Source organism: Spinacia oleracea, chromosome 6 (genome assembly GCF_020520425.1).
Source record: "Spinacia oleracea cultivar Varoflay chromosome 6, BTI_SOV_V1, whole genome shotgun sequence".
Taxonomy (NCBI): Eukaryota; Viridiplantae; Streptophyta; class Magnoliopsida; order Caryophyllales; family Amaranthaceae; genus Spinacia; species Spinacia oleracea.
Window position 1 is genome coordinate 115,887,789 of NC_079492.1, and position 19,891 is coordinate 115,907,679.

The window sequence follows — 19,891 nt, forward strand, 5'->3', positions numbered from 1 at the left end:
CAAATATATGACAATAATCAATTCCATCTTCACATATTTATATATGTAAGTGACAGAAACGAGATTCTTTTACAAGAATTATATACATAAAATAAACGAAATGGAATTTAATTAATATATAATTAACAGAGATATCAGAATAAATTTATAACTGTATACTAGAAATGACACATGTCATTTCCTGATGCAAAATTATATAAATAATGTTCTATGTATGTATTGGTTTAAAGATTATGAAAATAATAGATACCATGCAATAATAATTTGCTAAAAAGTAACTTTGGATATTTTAGTCAAATCGGTATATTATTCACGGTAAATATAATTACTCAATATTTTGGTCAAATTAGCATATCACTAAACATATAAAAGATGTAATACAAATGTAGTAGGACAAAAGTTGCATATTATATGATTAAATTAGTATGTTCAAAATTTATTAATTTCTGAGTATGTAATAACTTTAGGGGGGGAAATTTTCAGTTATATATTTTGTAAAAGATAATGATCAAATAATAATTTTATAATATCCGTGGGTGCACAAGATTTAATCTAGTACCCGGTATATTATGGTAACTCTTGTTGATTTATTTAATGGGGTATATGTTTCAATCACCTGGGCAAATGTTTTTGAAATTTCCATCTCTTACTTTTCTCTCCACCAAAAATCTATTGTAAAACCCTAATGGTGCAGTAATTTAGAACGGATCGGACAAAATATATAAGATTTGTGGCAACTACACACTTATCACCAATTAATTTTTGTATGATACCCTGTTAGTTTTATATGTGACCGTACTCTTCTCCGGTGTGGATTATGATGAAACCTTTTCACCAGTTGCAATGCTAAAGTCTATTCGGATAATGTTAGGCATCGCTGCATATTACGATTATGAAATATGGCAGATGATTATCAAAACCGCTTTCTTTAACGGCGTTTTAACAGAAACTGTGTTTATGACACGGCTTGAGGGTTTTGAGGACCCAAAGAATGCTAAAAAGGTATGCAAGCTTAAGAAATCCATTTATGGATTGAAGCAAACATCAAGGAGCTGGAATATACGTTTTGATGAAGCAGTCAGTGACTTTGGCTTCGTCAAGAACGCAGACGAATCGTGTGTATACAAGAAATTCAGTGGGAGCAAAATTTCTTTCCTAGTATTGTATGTCGAGGACATATTACTTATCGGAAATGAGGTTCCTATGTTGAACTCTGTCAAGATTTGTCTTGGGAAATGTTTTTCGATGAAGGATCTAGGAGAAGCACAGTACATACTGGGCATCAATAAGGTGCTTAGATGATTGGACTTAGTCAAAGCACTTATATCAATAAGGTGCTTGAAAGGTTCAATATGGTTGACTCCAAGCGAGGTTACCTACCCATGTCTCATGGAATGACTCTAAGTAAGACGCAATGCCCAAAAACACTGGATGAGCAAAGACGAATGAATGGGATTCCATATGCATCATCAATTGGTTTAAAAATTTATGCTATGATATGTACACGTCTGGATGTTGCGTACGCACTCAGTGCTACGAGCAGATACCAGTCAGACCCAGGAGAGGCACATTGGACTGCTACCAAGAACATTTTGAAGTACCTAAAAAGGTACAAAGATGATTTCCTGGTGTATGGTGGAGATGATAAATTAATTGTTAAAGGCTATACGGATGCAAGTTTCTAAACCGACAAAGATGATTTCAGATCACAGTTTGGGTTTGTCTTCTGCCTCAACGGAAGTGCAGTAAGCTGGAAAAGTGCTAAACATAGCACCATTGCGGATTCTACAACTGGAGCGGAGTACATTGATGCACATGAAGCAGCAAAGGAAGCTATTTGGATAAGGAAGTTCATAGGTGAACTTGGTGTAGTCCCCTCCATTAAAGGACCAATAGCTCTATATTGTGACAATAATGGAGATGTTGCACAGGCAAAGGAGCCTAGACACCACCAGAGAGTCAAGCATGTACTTCGTAGATTTCACCTTCTACGAGAGTTCGTGAAGAGAAAAGAAGTCGAGATAAGCAAGATTGGAACTGATGACAACATCTCAGATCCATTAATTAAACCTTTGCCGCAAGCGAAGCACAACTCGCACACTGCAGCTATGCGAATCAAGCATGTTGGAGAATGGCTTTGATGTCCTTAATGAATGTTTTAAAGTTTTAGAGTTTAATACTTTGTAAAACATTTTTGGTTAACCATTCATAGAAATGAATAAAATTCATTTTTCCATTTGATTTTGTGGTTTATTAAATGATGAGTCCTTTCAATTTGACAATATATTCAAGATAAACTATCAGGACCCGTCCTGTGACTAAGAAATGTCTATCAAGTGAACTTGAATGTAAAAAATTGAAAATAGTCCCTGGTCGGAATTTTTCTATAAAGGTGGACGCATAGAAAACGCTAGACGGCTAGAATGCAAGATGACTAGTAGTTCCGTTTCTTGAACTATGTGGACATGGTAATGTCGCAATCATTTGCATAGATACTTACTTGAGAAAATTAGCATCGAACAGAACTATGAAACTTTACTGTAAGAGATGAAAATTTGTCATAAGTAAATTTCATTACATTATTAGACACTAATCATCAACACCTGAGTGCTTTGAGATTACTTGTTTGAGAACTGGTTACTTTGACGTTGTCAAGCGTCGCACCGTAAAAGGAGACTATAACGGCAACTCTCAGGTAATCACCTATCAAACGAAATGTAATCTCAAAATCACAAGATTGAAATTGTCCTCCCATAAATCGGGATGAGATGCCGAAAGTTGTACAAGGCCACTCGCAGAGCTAGAAACTGAAAAATGCATGGCCGTGCTCAGATGAATCATAGGCTATGATTATCTGTTTATTTGATCAGTTGAACTCTGAAACTGAGAAATACCTCTAGACATAATAAGGATGACTACTCTTACCTTACGTTCATAAGCAGGCATCAAGAGACAAAGGAATTAGGAAATGCACACTTGTCCCTAAGGACAAGTGGGACACTGAAGGAAATAATGCCTTTGGTCTAAGTTTGCATTTAATGCTAAATCTAATGAATGCGGTTCAGTATTAATTAACAAGTTAATAATCCAGTGAGATCAAGTGAACTGAATGCCTAGCTAGAGGCCGCTTCAGTTCAAGTGGAATTAATAACATTAATCCACAACTTACTCTTGATTGAACCCGTAGGGTCACACAAATAGTACGTGATTGGATCAAGTATTTAAGTGAATATATTATTCATTAAGTACTCTATTTATGATCATTCTGAAATGACGGATCTCGGTTCCAGTGGGAGCTGAAATCGTCAAAAGGAAAAGTAAAGAATATTCCCGAAACGAAGATATTGCCGGAAACGAAAATATGGTTCATGACGGAAATATAAATATTATCCAATCGTAGATGTTGACGGAAACGGAAACATGGATCGAATCGAAAAATATTATTGGAAATAGAAATATTACCGGAATCGGAAATATTGCCGGAAATATTACTAGAATCGGAAATATTGTCGGAAATATTACCGGAATCCGAAATATTGTCGGAATAGGGAATTATTTCCGGAATCGGAAATATTAACGGAAACGTAAATATTTGTTCAAAACGGAAACAGATTCCGAATTCGGAAAACAAATCGGAAGCTCGACGAACGACAAGCCGACAAGTGAGCCGACCCATCGCTCGACAAGCAAAAGGCCGAGCGCACAAAACTAGGCATGAAGCCCAGCACCGGCGCCCAGCCGTGTGCGATGGGCCTGGAGCGTCGTGGGCCACAGCGAGCCAAGGCAAGCAGCGGCAAGCCAAGGCAAGCAGCAGCGCATGGCCGAGTCCAAATGGCAGCACGCACTGGGCCTTGGGCCAGCATCGACTGCGTTTGGGCCTAGCCAGGCACACGCGCCAGCGTGACCCTTCTGGTTGCGTTGGTTGCTTCGTCTTGGGCTTCAAGCAATGTCTGATTACTTAGTCGCCAAGTAACTTTGGCTTTGAGTATTAGTTTTCCTAGTCGTACTAGAATTGTATTAATTAAGAGTTTAATTATTGCTACAATTATAATTGGTTAAGAATTTCAATCCTAATGGGATTGGTAATTGTTTACCTAGTAAAACTCAAATTCCTTATTTCCTACTCTATAAATATGAGGCTAGCCCTCATAATTCATACACATCAAAACATATTCTTTACATATATTGTGTTCAAGGGAGAACATAGTTTATAGCCTAACCCGAGTGCATAAAACCTTAGTAATATCCTAGTTGGTTGAACCTAAGGCGGATCCGAACGTGCTGTGGAATTTCTACGGAGGGGTGACACTTGGAGCTCTAAATACTTGTTCTTGTTCGGTTCGAGAGCAGCTAGGGAAGGCACACATCACATTGTATGTAACCTAAATTATGCTAATTGACTATGTGGCAATTAATTTGGATTCCTGGATTTATGGTTTTTCCGCATGAATTATATTGTTTGTATTATTCATAACCTTACACCCTTGTAGGCTCTACGCCTCATATAGGTGGCCCAAAGCGTATTTGTAGTAAATCCCTAGTTGCATTTACTACACACATAATATAAATATGTCGCCTTAGTGCATATATCAAGGTAGGTTCATTTATTGTCTTCACACTTACGATTATCTAGCGTACTCTCTCTAGATCTGAACCTAGTGTTTACTTAGGCATTTCCCCCGAGGCCAGTAATTGCACTTGTGTGCAGGTATTCAAGGACTCATTACTTTCAAGAACAAACTAGGTCTTCCATACAATAAAAGGGCTTTCAATCCTAAATCCATTGTTTCATACCTAGAACTAGGGGTGTGCACAGGTCCAAAACCAGACCGGACCGGACCGTAACCGGTTGGGCCGGTGGACCGGAATTTTCAGAATTCACAAACCGAGGACCAGACCGGAAAGAATCCGGTCCGATTTTGGACCTGCTTGGACGTGCTTTTATTAATTTTTGCGATTTACAATCTTAAACTCAATTTGTTTTTACAATTTTATCGTTTTACAATCTATATTTCTCTTTAAGTATGTCATACATCACATCATAAGCTTAATTTAAAGGGGAAGGCCAATGACACAAAAAAAAAATCCAAAGTCTTTTTTTGTGTAGGGAGATTATTGTACGTGGGCTACAAGTTGGGCTCTTCTATCTAAGATTTAAAATTTTAAAATTATATTACGGGTCACCATTCCGGACCGGAAAATTCCGGATTTTGACCGGACTGGACTGGAAAAATCGAAATCGTATATTTTCATGGACCAAGGACCGGACCGGAATCTATTCGTCCGTTCCGGACGGATTTCGGTCAAATTTCCGGTCAGGACCGGACCGTGCACACCCCTACCTAGAACACTGATAATTTATGGATGATGTGAGCAAATAAACATGAAGGCTGGAAACAAAGAAAATTAACGGATGGATCAGGCGAGTTGCACGGATGAGGGACCACCTAAGTCGCTAAGTTGGTGGTGCTGATTCGTTAAACCAGGATTCTTCAATCTTCATATTTAATCTCACCATACACGTAATCCTTATTCATACTTTTCTATTTGCGAATTGTTTTTTTTTTTTTGTGTTGTGACTTGACTGTTTAATTGCGAGGAGGTTATTTTAGAAGATCTTTAAAAATAACTTTGACAATTGTCGTAGCTTATTATACATAGGAGTATAATTATGTTGTCTAACAAATAATTCACCAGTTCTTTTTTAATGACACGAATTTTTAGAGACGTATGTCAATGCATGATTTCAAACATTAATATTTTTAAATTATGGATAAGAAAGTTATAAAAAGTTGATACTTGAAAAAATTCATTAAGACGAATATAATAAGAACCTACGTGACTATGTTTTTTCTTAAATATAAATCCCTAAAGGAATTTAAAAGAGCTTGTGTGAATAGTCTCAAAAATCACATTGTTTCATTTAATAAGAAACGAAGGAAGTATAGAAATACTCCGTATTTGATAAAATCATTGATGATTGAAGAACTTTTCAAATTACCATGTTAATATATTGTATGTTCCATTTCTCAACTCGTTATTTCAAAATGAAATCATAAAGAAAGTTGCAATTAAACATACATTGCACTATTATAGATGAATTTTTTGAAACTTGACTTTAAGTCAAATAAAGATTCATGCATGCTGATCGAGTAATCCATTACCCGCTAGTTAATTTGGGTCTTGGGAGTGATTGTTGAAACTCTTGGCTAGAGCCTTTGTTGATTCTAAGTTTTAATGATGATAACGCAAACTTGCTAATTATTTTTTAAGTGTGTTATTGTAATGCTAAGTTACGAAGCGCCTGGACAAACTAAGCATGTGGAACAAGCACAAACAATATAAGGAGCTCCTAAATAATCGATCAGTTTGCAAATGTTATCAATGGTTGATCCTCAGGAAGTTGATCCTCAAGTGTGGTTGATCCTCAAGTGGTTGATCCTCAAAATGGTTGATGCGCCAAGAGGTTGATCCTCAGGCGGCTGATCCTCAAATCTCGAGAGGTTGATCCTTAGGCGGCTGATCCACAATCCTCAACAGGGTGATCCTCAGACGGCTGATCCTCAATCCTCAACAGGGTGATCCTCATACGGCCGATCCTCAATGGTTGATCCTCAACGGATGATCCTCATATGGCTGATCCTAAACAAGTTATTAAGCGAGCTCCTCATATATTATGAGGATCCTCGAAGTTCCGGAAGAAGGAACAATGCATGAAGCGTTCAAGCAAAGCTTCAAAAGGTGCCAACATGAAAGCTACAACATATGAGTTTATGTTTAGATTTTATGTAAGTATTTTAATATTGCTTATGCATAATATGAAACAAAAGGAACACCTGTGTTTTAATATGTTTTGAGAAAATAGTATTTGTAAATAAAATAAAGTTTTATAAAGAAAAAACTTTTGAAAATAAATAAAACGATTTTAATAAAATCAACGTTGAATTCTGATTCAGAATTCCTTGTTTTCCAAGAAAAGGTTTTTACTTGTTCCTAAAACTGTTCCCACTATTTTCTCTAAATTGAACGTGTTAAAAGTGGTTTGAAGAAGTCTCCCTGTTTCTCTCAAGTAACGTGTGAAGGAAATAATGCCCTTGGTCCAAGTATGCATTTAATGATAAGTCTAATAAATGCGGTTCAGTATTAATTAACAAGTTAATAATTCAGTGAGATCAAGTGAGCTGAATTCCTAGCTAGAGGCCGCTTCAGTTCAAGTGGAATTAATGATATTAATCCACAGCTTACTATTGACTGAACCCGTAGGGTCACACAAATAGTACGTAAACGGATCAAGTATTTAAAGGCATTAAATACTCCATCTGTGGATATTCGGAATCGACGGATCTTGGTTTCAGTGGGAGCTGGGATCGTCAAAGGCAAGCAAGTGAATACTCCGGAAACGATGATATTGCCGGAAACGGAAATATGGATCGTATCGGAAATATTAATATTATCCAAGTCGTAGATGTTGCCGGAAACGGAAACATGGTACGTATCGGAAAATATTATTGGAAATGGAAATATTGCCGGAAACAGAAATATTGTCAGAATCGGAAATATTATCGAAATCGAAAAATAATTCCGGAAACGGAAATATTAAATATTTGTTCGAAACGGAAATTAATTCCGGAATCGGAAATATTAAATATTGTTCGTATCGGAAATGAATTCCGGAATCGAGAATTTAATCGGAAGCGTATCGTACGAATTAGCATCGGACGAGGCCTGCCAGACGAAGGCCCAGCACGAAGCCGGGCCATCGCCCAGCAAGCCAAAGCGCAACAAACACACGCAAGCCACGCCAGGCCCAACGCAAGGCCAGGCCTAGCAAAGGCCAAGGCGCGCGCGCGCGCTTATGCTCGTGGGCTGCGAGCAGCGCCAGCTCGTGTGGGCCGCAAGGCCCGTGCGGGTTTGTGCGATGCTCGTGCTCGTGCAACGTTTGTGTTACAATACAAATCCTAAAGCTAATGGAATTTGTTCTATGATTAAATCCTAATCCTAATAAAGATAGAATTTGTTTAATAGAGTTTTAATAATATTCTAATTAAACAAATTGGTATCCTAATAGGATTCCAAGTCCTTTTCCATAACTCTATAAACAGGTGCCTAGGGTAACAATTTATGGACACAGAATATCAAGTATTCAAACAATAAAAAGCTAAGATTTTTAAGTAGAAAAATCAGCCATATTCTTGCCCTATTAGCCGAAAATATATAGTACCTTAAGGGCGATTCTAGTTGGTCAATCTTAAGGCGGATCCGGACGTGATGTGGACTATCTACGGAGGGACGACACTTGGAGTCCTAAAGACTTGTTCTTGTTCGGTTCGGGCGCAGCTAGGGAGGGCACGCTACAAAGTGTATGCATCTCAATTATGCTAAATGATTATGTGTAAATAATATGTTTCCTGGCTTTATGGTTTTTCCGCATGATTTATGTTTATTCATATGTATCATAACCTAACAGTGGTATCACGAGCCTCTTATTATTTTCATAATCTAAATTGCATGAACATGGTTAAATTTTACAAATTTGCAAAGAATTAAAGGGGTGATTAATTTTCGTAATTAATTGCAAATTGCGTTTATTTAATTATATGTACGCAGTTTTTCGGCAGTTTCTTCGTTACTCATCCAAATCGAGTGATTTTTGTGTCAATTCCGCATGTAAAAGGCATTCTAAAATTTTGACAAATTTTTTTTTTTCGCCGAAACCCAGAATTCCCAAATTCGAAGCCTAACTATGACTTTTCGGAGGTTTTAGTTTATCGAACGCAAAAGTTTGTAAATTTAAGATGTTAAATTGAATATTTGCGATTCTTGTTGATAAATCTTGAGTTTTTGATTGACCTACAGTATATGTTTAACAATTATGAATGCCTAGACTTGTTAATTATACAACCTAATTTGTAATTATGATTAATTTGTTGAAATTCGAATAATTTAGAATTGATTTGATTTCATAATTAATTAATAATTTAATTAGGTACCCATGATTAAAAACCACCATAAAAATTGTTAATTTGTGTTAAATTTTAAATTTTTATGACCTAGATTTGAATCCATGTTAATCGGAAATTAATTGATTAATAAATTTTCGATTTTTAGCCCTAAAATAATGAAATTAATATGATTTATTAATTTGTCATTAATTTTAAATTAAAAATTTTTAATTTTTAATTAAATGCCCATAAATATTGCACGCACAAAGGAATGAAAGCTACGTGTTACCCTTAAGGGGTGTTGTATAGTGCGGGCACGCGACGACGAGCAAGGGAGCTCATCGCCCGTGCGGTACGAATGCAGCGAGCGACGAGCTATGCGGCACGCAAGGCCCTGCGCCTAGGCGTGCGTGTAGGGCGATGAGCGAGGGCATGGGCACACGGCATAGCACGATGCGTGTGGGCAGCAGCACGCTGCGCCACAACGCACCATGCGCGCCAAGGAGCAGCAGCCATGACGCAGCAATGCTGCGCGCCGCGTAGCCCGCAAGGGCTGCGTGTGTGTGTGGCTTTGGCGTGAGTGCGTACAGCTGTGCGGGGTATGTGCGACGATCAATAGGCACGGGGCATGGGCCTCGTAGCTCGATGGGTTTTGGGCGCAAGCCCAAGTGCCTCGTCTTGCAAAGTATTGATGTGTTTCGTTTTAATTTTAAATTTTCAGTTCGGAAATAATTTTAATTAAATTTAAAAATTAATTATTTAAATTGTTTTCTCGGATTTAATTTTGAATATTATAATTATTATAAATTTTATTTATACTAATTATTTTACTAAAATTAAACCTTGAATTAATTTAAATTTATTTAATTCAACTAAAAAATAAATTAAATCAATGGATTCAATTATAATTTTATATGAGCTTTAAATTTTAATTAAATTTGTATGTTCCCGGTTAGAGTAGAAATACATTTTTATGTTTAAAATTAGTAAAGCATATAAAGTTATTGGTTTAAGTGAGAGTATTTTTAGTCATAAACTTTTGATTAGGTCTACAAATTCTTTAAGGTTAAACAACTTGATTAGAATTAATAAGGACTGAATAATTGATAGATTATTGGTGCCCTTAATTAATTACTGCAAATATTTATGTAATGCAAACAACGTGTTTTTACTAACCAGCTATGTGGGCCATTCATGATAATGAATGGGTGAATGGTATATATTGTATATGTACTGTTTTGCAGGTTATGAAGTGACTAGTATGGCCCAAATAGGATAGAAAATATGGTCTGCGTACCATTAATTTGAATGTAATTGGTCTAAAGCACCAAATTTGTTTTTCAATTCAAATATGGTCTACATACCATCAAATAGTTGTAATTAGTTTAATTATAGCTTATCCTAGTTGAAGAAAATGGCGCCTCCCACGGTGAAATTCAAGACGGAGTTTCCAATCCATTTTCAAGACGGACTTTGAAGTTGAAGCTTCAAGATGAAGTCGGGCCATACTAGATCACAATTATCTTATGCATGCTTTAAGTTATTTATTGCTTTTAAATATGTCTTAAATATGCATGAGATTCTGGCTTGATTATGTTGCATGATTAAGGATTTTAGTTCACTTAAAATCTAACCAACATAGTAAGAGCCTTAAGTTCCAAACTTAAAAATTGAGTTAAAAGGTGCCATGCCAAAATAACACTTACTTGGATATCCTTTACATCGATCTTAGTAGTAGGTTTCCGCCATAGCGAGGTGTTACTTATCGTTGTGAGATGAGGGCGCATTGTTGTGGGCTGTGGGCGCATCTCACATTCGTGTCACCTTTGTTTATGTCATAACTCTCGTTCTACAATGCCCCAAGGGACGTGTGACCTATCGTTGGAAAGCTCTTTAAGTCTACTTTCTAGCCAAATCAAAATCGTCTCATTTCGATATGTAGAACTTGAGATATCATCAAAAGAGTGAATGCTTGTCCGATTTGATGCTTAGAAAAATAACGTTTAGCTTCGTTGTTGACTCAAAATTATTTCTAGAGACATGTAGTGATCCTCAAGTCAACATCCCATCCGTTCATCATCCAAATCAACTCTGAACACTCCGAAAGCATCCAAATGATCATAAAATCACCTGAAATATTAAAGAAAACACAGACGGAGCGTAATAGAGTACAATAACGACGACTTATGCAATTATGACTCTAAATGCAACTAAAATGAGACAAATGCCTAGAAATGCAACCTAAATGAGCCAAGAATACCCTATATAAATATGATTCATCAAATTCCCCCAAGCTAAACTGTTGCTTGTCCCCAAGCAACACTAGACCGAAGACAGAGAAATGAGACGCACATGACTTTCATTGAACCTGAACAAACCTACTTAACTCTTGGGCAAACAATCAAACAACGTTATTAAGACAGAAATCTAGCTCGGATACAAATAGAACCACAAAGCATCATGATCCACAATTGAAACAACCAAGCTTAGCCATAAACTGTTCTCAATCAAGCTAGTCGTCGTCGCATACCTTGTAGAATATAAATATATGATGCAACGTGGGGTAAGATGACAATAGCAAGAAACAATTTTCACTCAATCACAAAACAAACATGCCGATCAAGAGTTCTTTATAATAAGCTTGTAATGGGGCTAGGTGAAAAGGAAGGGTAGGATATAATTTGGGAAAAAGTGAGAGTAAGGTCCAACTTGGGGAGCAAAGGTGAACTATATGCGTCGGCGATAATGCCGAAAATCTAACTCCATCGAACCATGAAACTCGAACAATCAACCAAGTTATAACCAAGGGGAAAAACATAATATAATGTCAATGATCTTTCTTCATTCCCCTTCCCCTGCTTCCAAACTATATACAAAAACGAAAAACATATTTATTTTTCTTTGGAATTTTTTTTTTTTTGATTTTTTTTTTGATTTTTTTTTTTTTTGATTTTTCTCTTTTTTTCTCTTTTTTTTTTCTATTTGTTTTTTTTCTTTTGATTTTTTTTTTGAAATGAAATAAAATAATGAAATCAAAAGTACCTAAATAAATCTAATACTAACTGTTACAAGCTTGGGTGCCATCAAAAATATGCACCATTTCCGAACCACAAATCCAAACATAGCCTCGAACCACGATCTATTGGCTTAGTGTGCCAATCAATCAACATCAATGAAACCATTACGAACACCGAAGCTCCCCCAAGCTAGACTCGGGACAAGTAACCAACGGGGCTAATAGGGCTCAATTTGTGGAGTTAAACGAATAAACGGACAAGGCTACAACATGGGTATGAAAGGGAGGAACTGATGTTTCTAAATTCGTCTGAAGGCTTCCTAACAGAATGGCCTCTGTCATACGCGGCATGCGTGAGATACAACTAAGCTACTAATGAATCTCAAGCCAAAATCATACGATAACAAGTCACATCAATCACAGAAACACATAGTAAGGTGACCTACAAGGTAATTGGCTAGCTATTCTTGACACGAGACCAACATCTTACCGCATACCATTCAATTGGTTCACACAATGTCAAGCAGTTATCAATGTATAGCACAACCGACTGAATTTCAGAATCATAGCTAAGTTCAAGAGAAGCTCCAGAGAGTCAAATAAAGTTCGAACATGGTTTGAAAGTCAAATTCACTTTGCAGGGTATAAGGAAATATGAATGCAATGCAAGTAAAGAAAAACAACTAAACTAATCAATAATACTAGGAAAGCAGTACATTTTTTTCGTTGCACGTAAACTCCCACCCCTAATGGATGGTACAAAGCGTACAATACCTACAAAAGCGATAAAATTACACTAATTAAGAAAGCAATAAAGGATAGAATATCCCTCCCCCAAGCTAGAATGATGCAGTGTCCCCACTGCACAAAACACGACAGTAAAACCAAAGTGAGGGGAAGAGAAAACTTACAACTTCACCGATCAGGGGCACCAAACCCGGTGCCATCGAGTACCGAACCTCTTGTTCCAAATTTTGGACTAGCATCAACTACATCTCCAGGATCATCATCGCCTGCAAACCCTTTCAAGCCAAATGCAATATTTGAAAGATTTCTAGAACTGGAATGAGGCAACTTAGCAATAGAGGTATTCAAAGAACAAGACACTTCTTGCATTGGACTTTTCATCACATGAGACAGGTTAAAGGCCACCTTGTCATCCCCTACAGTCAAGGTTAGCTTCCCTTTCTTAACATCAATAACTACCCCCGCGGTATGAAGGAATGGTCTTCCTAATATTATTGGAATCTGGGTGTCCTCTACTATGTCAAGCACAACAAAGTCTACAGGAATATAGAATTTACCTACTCTCACGGGGACGTCTTCTAAAACACCTAAGGGGTATTTAATAGAATGGTCGGCCATTTGAAGAGTAATGGTGGTACATTTTAATTCTCCCATGTTCAACTTTTTATAAATAGAGAGGGGAATGACAGACACACTAGCACCTAAATCACATAGAGCCTTATCAATGAATAAAGTACCTATAACATAGCACTACACTCCTCAGTTAGAGCCACTCTCTCTACACCACCAAAATCCCTTTTCTTAGTGATTAATTCCTTTAAATATTTTGCATACATAGGAATCTGAGATATTAAATCAGTGAAAGGAATCGTTACCGCAAGATTCTTGACCATAGCCAAGAACTTACCGAATCGCTGATCAACCTTTGTTTTCTGCATTCGGTGAGGAAATGGTAGTGTAGGTGAAAAAGGGGGAGAATCAGTAACCTTCTCCTTGCCGCTCTCCTTCTCCTCTATTTCATCCTCAACACCCGGGGTTTCGACCTCTACATCCACAATCTTTCTTTCAACATACGCCTCTTCACTAGACTGATGATCACCCTTTGACTTATTTTGTCGATGAGGAAATGGCAATCGAGGAACAAAAGGGTGAGAATCATCAATAACCTTCTCCTTGACTTCTTCCTTCTTTCTTCTAGCCTCCTCTCTCCCCTTTTCGAGATCCGCAAAATCAGTAGGTACCGAGGGGGCATCATATGTAGTACCACTCCGAAGAACAATAGCACAAGCACTCTCTCTAGTGTAATCTTGAGATGAAGTAGATTGCCCTGGAAGTTTGCCCGGTTGCCTTTTTGACAAAGTATCAGCGAGTTGAGAAACTTGGTTTTCCAACATTCTATTTTGATTCTTCAACTCCTTTATGCTCTCATCGTGATTCTTTTGAGCGATCTCAGAGGTCTTGTGCATATTCGCTATGAGCTTATACAGATCACCCATGTTAGGCTCTAGAGTAGCATTGATCTGAGGAGGAGGTTGTTGATAGCCTTGGTGCGGGGGTCTATTAAACCCCGGGGGAGCATTATGTTGGGCTCCTTGTGGAAATGGAGGCCTGGCAACATGTGGCTGAGGTGGATGGAATTGTGGTTGTGACCATTGTTGCTGGGGTTGAGGGTTTTGAACATTGTTGCTCCGATATGAGAAATTTGGATGATTCCTCCAACCTAGATTGTATGAGTTGCAATATGGGTCATCGGGTTGCCTCTGTTGAAAAGAATTCACTTGCTCCATTTGCGTAGTATCCTGCGAACTATAAGATCACTCATGACCAAAGTGACCTTGGATGCCACATACTTCGCAGTAAGAAGTTGTCACTGGAGCTACACTAGACATAGCATTGATACTCAATGGGGGAGTACCAGACTGAGGAGCCTTCAAAGAATCGATCTTCAGGTTCAAGGCTTCCACTTGTGAGGACAATAGAGCATAAGCATCGACATCCAATTTTCCCTTCTTAGATGTGGTTCTGGTGGTGTTGTAATGGTTCGCAGCTAAATTGGCAAGAAAATCATAATATGCATCCACTTCTTTGTCAAGAAAAACACCCCCAGCAGCAGAATCAACCGTGTTCTTTGTTTCATCTTGCAAACCATGGTAGAAAATCTGAACCAAGAACCATTTTTCAGTGTTGTGATGCGGACACGACCGCTGAAAAGCCTTGAATCTATCCCAGGCTTCTCGAAGTGATTCACCAGGTTCTTGAGTGAATGTAGTCAGCTTATGCCTTATTTCAGCAGTCTTGGTGGGTGGAAAGAATTCTTCTAGAAAGGCCTGCGAAATAGCACTCCCCTCTGTCTCCTTGACATCATTCAACCATGTCTAACCTTATCACGAAGGCTAAAACCAAACAACATGACTTTCAATTGGTCTTGAGTGACCCCTTGATGCTTGATAGTACCACACAGTTGGTTGAACCTCTGCAAATGGTTGGTGGGTTCCTCAGATGGATGGCCACCATATTGACTTTGTGAGACCATGGAGATTAGAGCGGGCTTAATCTCAAAGTTGACTGCATCAATAGTTGGCATTATGAGCCCAGTCAGAACACTATTCGAGGAAGGAACCCCATATGATTTCAGGGATTTAGACATCGTGTGACTCGGTGGAGTCTGTGAGTCTTGGGACCCTGACTGCTTCTTCTTTTTCTGTTGCTTTTTCAGTTGACGAAGGGTCTTTCCGAGATCGGGATCGGGAGGAACCAAGGTACCCGTTCTGGCAGACCTGGGCATAAACAACAACGAAAGAAAACGCAGTGAGATTTGCCTCTATTGGAACTGAGAGTTCCAATGAGACAATGGAAACAGTTCAAATAATCAAACTAAAACTAATAGAATCTAGCCGTCTCCCCGGAAACGGCGCTAAAAACTTGATAGATTAAAAAGTGATACCGCAAGTGCACGGTGTCTGTTGTTAGCAGATACTTAGCAAATACGGGTCGATCCCACAGGGAGACAAGTTCTATTAGTTTTTGCCCAATTATACGAACTATTTCAATAACGAAAATTAATTTTGAGTATTGACTAGTAAAGCTAAATCAATAATAAAAATGCGTAATTTATCAATGAATTAAAGGTCTAGGGCGTCTGTTCGGTTCACCATGCTTATACCAATCCAATAACACAATTCAATTCGACAACGAATAAACTAGGCCGAGTAATTAAAGTACATGCTAATCCTACGGTCGGGTCTTAACACTTTCAATTCAACATATGCAGTACGATCGCTAACATAATCAGAATTGCCAATTGTACAAAGCCTCTAAAAACACGATCTTTCGATTCTAATTCCTATTAGCTAGATAATTAATCCATGAAATTGGCCGATAACGTGAATCAACGATTAAGAACAAATCAATTGGAATTACTCAATCATAATCTATAAATTAACGAACTTTAATGCATAACGATTATGGTATTAACATGGCTTCCCTTACTTAGCCCTAGAAAAAGACTACTCGCTCATAATTAATTTAACAATCATGAAACAAATAATAAGAATAGAATTCATAATCAACGAACGAATTAATCTAAGGAGCAAAAATAATAAATTTGAATTAAAGCAAGAGAAATTATGAATTTACCTTAGATTGATGAATGAATGAAATCAGAAAAGCGTTCGACAATGAAAAGAGAAAAGTAAAATAATCGTTCAAAGAATTCTAAGGAAGGAAAAAAATAACATAAGAGAGACCTAGGAATATAATTCCCTTCATGTTTATAGGCTTCCTATTTCTGAAATAATAATAAATAAATAAATGAGAAAATAAAAATAGAAGTCGTCAATGATTGGTCGATGGCGTGATGACGTGGCGCTGAAAAACTCGACGGCGAGAGAGACGTACGCAATGTGGTATTCGTCGACTTGGGCGCACTGTGGGCGCAGCCTTGCGCTGTGAGCAGGCCAGCAACCGCTTAGTGAAGCGTGAGTGAGATGTGGGCGCAGCGATGTTGCTGTGGGCGCATCGAAGAAGAAAATGTGCGCTGTGGGCGCATCACATCGCTGTGAGCAGGTCAGGCGCTTGGCAATGCTAGCGAGGGAGTGATGTGGGCGCAGCGCGCTCAGGTACCTCGCAGCTAAGGGGATGTGGGCGCATCGTTGTGAGATGAGGGCGCAGCGTTGTGGGCTGTGGGCGCATCTCACATTCGTGTCACCTTTGTTTATGTCATAACTCTCGTTCTACAATTCTCCTAGGGACGTGTGACCTATCGTTGGAAAGCTCTTTAAGTCTACTTTCTAGCCAAATCAAAATCGTCTCATTTCGATATGTAGAACTTGAGATATCATCAAAAGAGTGAACGCTTGTCCGATTTGATGCTTAGAAAAATAACGTTTAGCTTCGTTGTTGACTCAAAATTATTTCTAGAGACATGTAGTGATCCTCAAGTCAACATCCTATCCGTTCATCATCCAAATCAACTTTGAACACTCCGAAAGCATCCAAATGATCATAAAATCACCTGAAATATTAAAGAAAACACAGACGGAGCGTAATAGAGTACAATAACGACGACTTATGCAATTATGACTCTAAATGCAACTAAAATGAGACAAATGTCTAGAAATGCAACCTAAATGAGCCAAGAATACCCTATATAAATATGATTCATCACGCAACTAGGGAGGGCACGCTACGAAGTGTATACATCTGAATTATGCTAAATGATTATGTGTAAATAATATGTTTCCTGTCTTTATGGTTTTTCCGCATGATTTATGTTTATTCATATGTATCATAACCTAACAACGTGCACGTTACTGCTCCCAGTAACTGTTAGTGGGAGTTGAGGGGAACATGGGAAACTAACCTAGGAAGCTCCTCTATAAAAGGAGAAGAGTTTTCATTTCTAAAATCACAACTAACAACGTACAATATTTCTAAAGAACTTAAGAGTTTTTATAAAAGTCAGTTTACAAAAGAGCGTGTTCCTCAAAGTTCCTTTATTGTTCATAAGCTTTATTAAATACTTGAGTTTTCATAATTCGAGTTGTAATTGTGGGGTTAAGGATCGAGTGATCCTTGAGTTGTGGGGTGCAAGGATTGAGTGATCCTTGAGTTTTGAGTGTAAGGGTTGAGTGATCCTTAAAGTGACTTAGAGTCAAGTCAGTGAGAGAGTGTGAAAGGAGCAAGCACAGTAATCAACGGGGATTGCTGTGAGGAACTCGTGTTCAAGTGGAACTTGAGTTGTTGAGTGTATTTTATTCGAGGCATTGCAATATATAAAAGAGGTTGAGGCCGGTTTTCCTTCTTGATTAGTGTCAAGAAGGTTCCTCATTTTCACATTCTTCTTGTTTATTGATCGTTGTTCCTTTAACGTTTAAATTCCGCAAGAAACGTACTAAGTTCCTTAAAACAATTCACCCCCCCCTCTTGTTAGTGTTCCTACTGAACTATCAGCCTTTTGGGTGATTATTTACAATTTTTATTTATTTGAAGTCTACGCCCGAATGTAAACCACACATCAATTGACTACCATCTTTGACGTAACTTGATAGATCAGATCATGTACATACCAGGAAATATGTAGCGGGTGCTGTGGGGTGGGGTGGTCGTGGATCACAATAGTTAAATTATAGGTCTAGCTAAGTAGCTTGTTGTTCGGGGAATGGGGTTTTTTTTTTTTTGACATAGGATAAGTGAACAAGAAACAGAAAAGTGCTACACAACAAAACTAAAAATGACAAGAAACATTAAATCTAATCAGGGTCCAGTAGGTGCATAGTACAAACGATCCCGTCCATAACAACATACTTAGCGCGTGTGTGAGCTTGGTGTACCTACGCTCTCTCCACCTTGTATACGATGCATTTGTGAAACAATTTTCCTTGGTGAAGGATTTTGGAAATTATCCAAGCCTGACTAATGTCTGAGTGGCCTCCACGTTGCAGATTATTAACAAGGTTTGTAGAATCAGTGAATACGAAGATGGAGGAAATTGAACGGGAAAGAGTTCATTTCATTCCATATTAACAAGCAAGAGCCTCAGCATGCGAGGCTGATAGAGCCATTCCAACTGCAGCGCTTCCCATATCGAAATCCCACTGATTAGTAGCTGAAGAGAGGGCCCACCCCATGCCTGCTCTGCGACACCTCTTCTTCCAGGCTCCATCCACCTGTAAATGGAACTCTGTCTGACCTTCATCTGTTTTGTCAATATTAACACGCAGAAAATCAAGAGAATAGGCTTGCTCTAGAGAAAGTGATTTCTTACCCGTTAAATAAACCTATTGGGAGGTCTAAAATACAAGTAACAGATATTTATACTACATAGTTGCTTGGAGCACAACTTCTTCATTACTATAACTAGCTTTTGAGCCCGTTCAAAGAACGGGCGGTTGTATACTGGTTATTAGTGTATTTTTTTAAGTTCTAATTTTATTGAGCTTGTGATTTTAGAGAGTATATATGATTTAAATAGAGGTAAATTTTGAAGGTTGAAAAAATATATGTAAATTAAATAGTGTGTTAATATTGAGTGTTAATCGGGAAGATGGAGTGGAAGATGCAGAATTAATAGATTGGTGAATTGATGTTGTATGAGGGAGGCGGTTGGAGTTGCATAATATATCAAACAACAAAGAAAAAATAAAATTAAAAAACCAAATTGATGGAGGAAACAATGGATAACACGTGTCATCTAATCAAATGTGATGACACGTGTCATCTAATCAAATGTGATTTTGCTTTTAAAATACTAGATATAGATAAGCGTACTTTGAGTTAAATTTATTATTTATGGTTAACATTAAAACACAAAAATAAAATCAACACTTATTAAGTAGTGGTGTTTATGCTTAGAGAATGCATGAGCATATAAACCACGAAATACGGGTACAACACAATGTCCCGATGGGATTAGTTGGATTGGCCCATCTTGCTTAGGATCAAATACAACTGGTCAATTCTATGCCATAGAAACAATAAATACATAATGGACAAAGAAAAAAAAAGTTCCTCAAATAGACAATAAATTTAAGCAGATGTTAACCTTTTCTTTATTTGTTTAACTATTTTGTTTTCTATATTACCCCGTAGTAAATATTTAAGCATGCATCAAGTGTATATAAACATGGCTTAAATATGTCGGAGTTGGACATGCAACAAGTATTATGTTACACGGTTTTTTCTATTA

At 37.7% G+C, this 19,891-nt stretch overlaps 1 protein-coding gene and 1 non-coding gene across 2 annotated transcripts; one reads left to right on the forward strand and one right to left on the reverse strand.

The window, feature by feature from the left end:
• Positions 1–12,873: 12,873 nt before the first annotated feature.
• On the reverse strand, positions 12,874–14,492 carry LOC110790909 (uncharacterized). The gene is made up of 2 exons (XM_021995664.2): positions 13,613–14,492; positions 12,874–13,442 (listed from the first exon to the last, which is right to left on the reverse strand). The coding sequence occupies exons 1-2, from the start codon at positions 14,490–14,492 to the stop codon at positions 12,874–12,876; spliced, it is 1,449 nt and encodes a 482-aa protein (XP_021851356.2).
• Positions 14,493–14,886: 394 nt separating this feature from the next.
• On the forward strand, positions 14,887–14,993 carry LOC130464641 (small nucleolar RNA R71). The gene has a single exon (XR_008925011.1). It is a non-coding gene; the product is annotated as a small nucleolar RNA R71 (small nucleolar RNA).
• Positions 14,994–19,891: the final 4,898 nt, after the last annotated feature.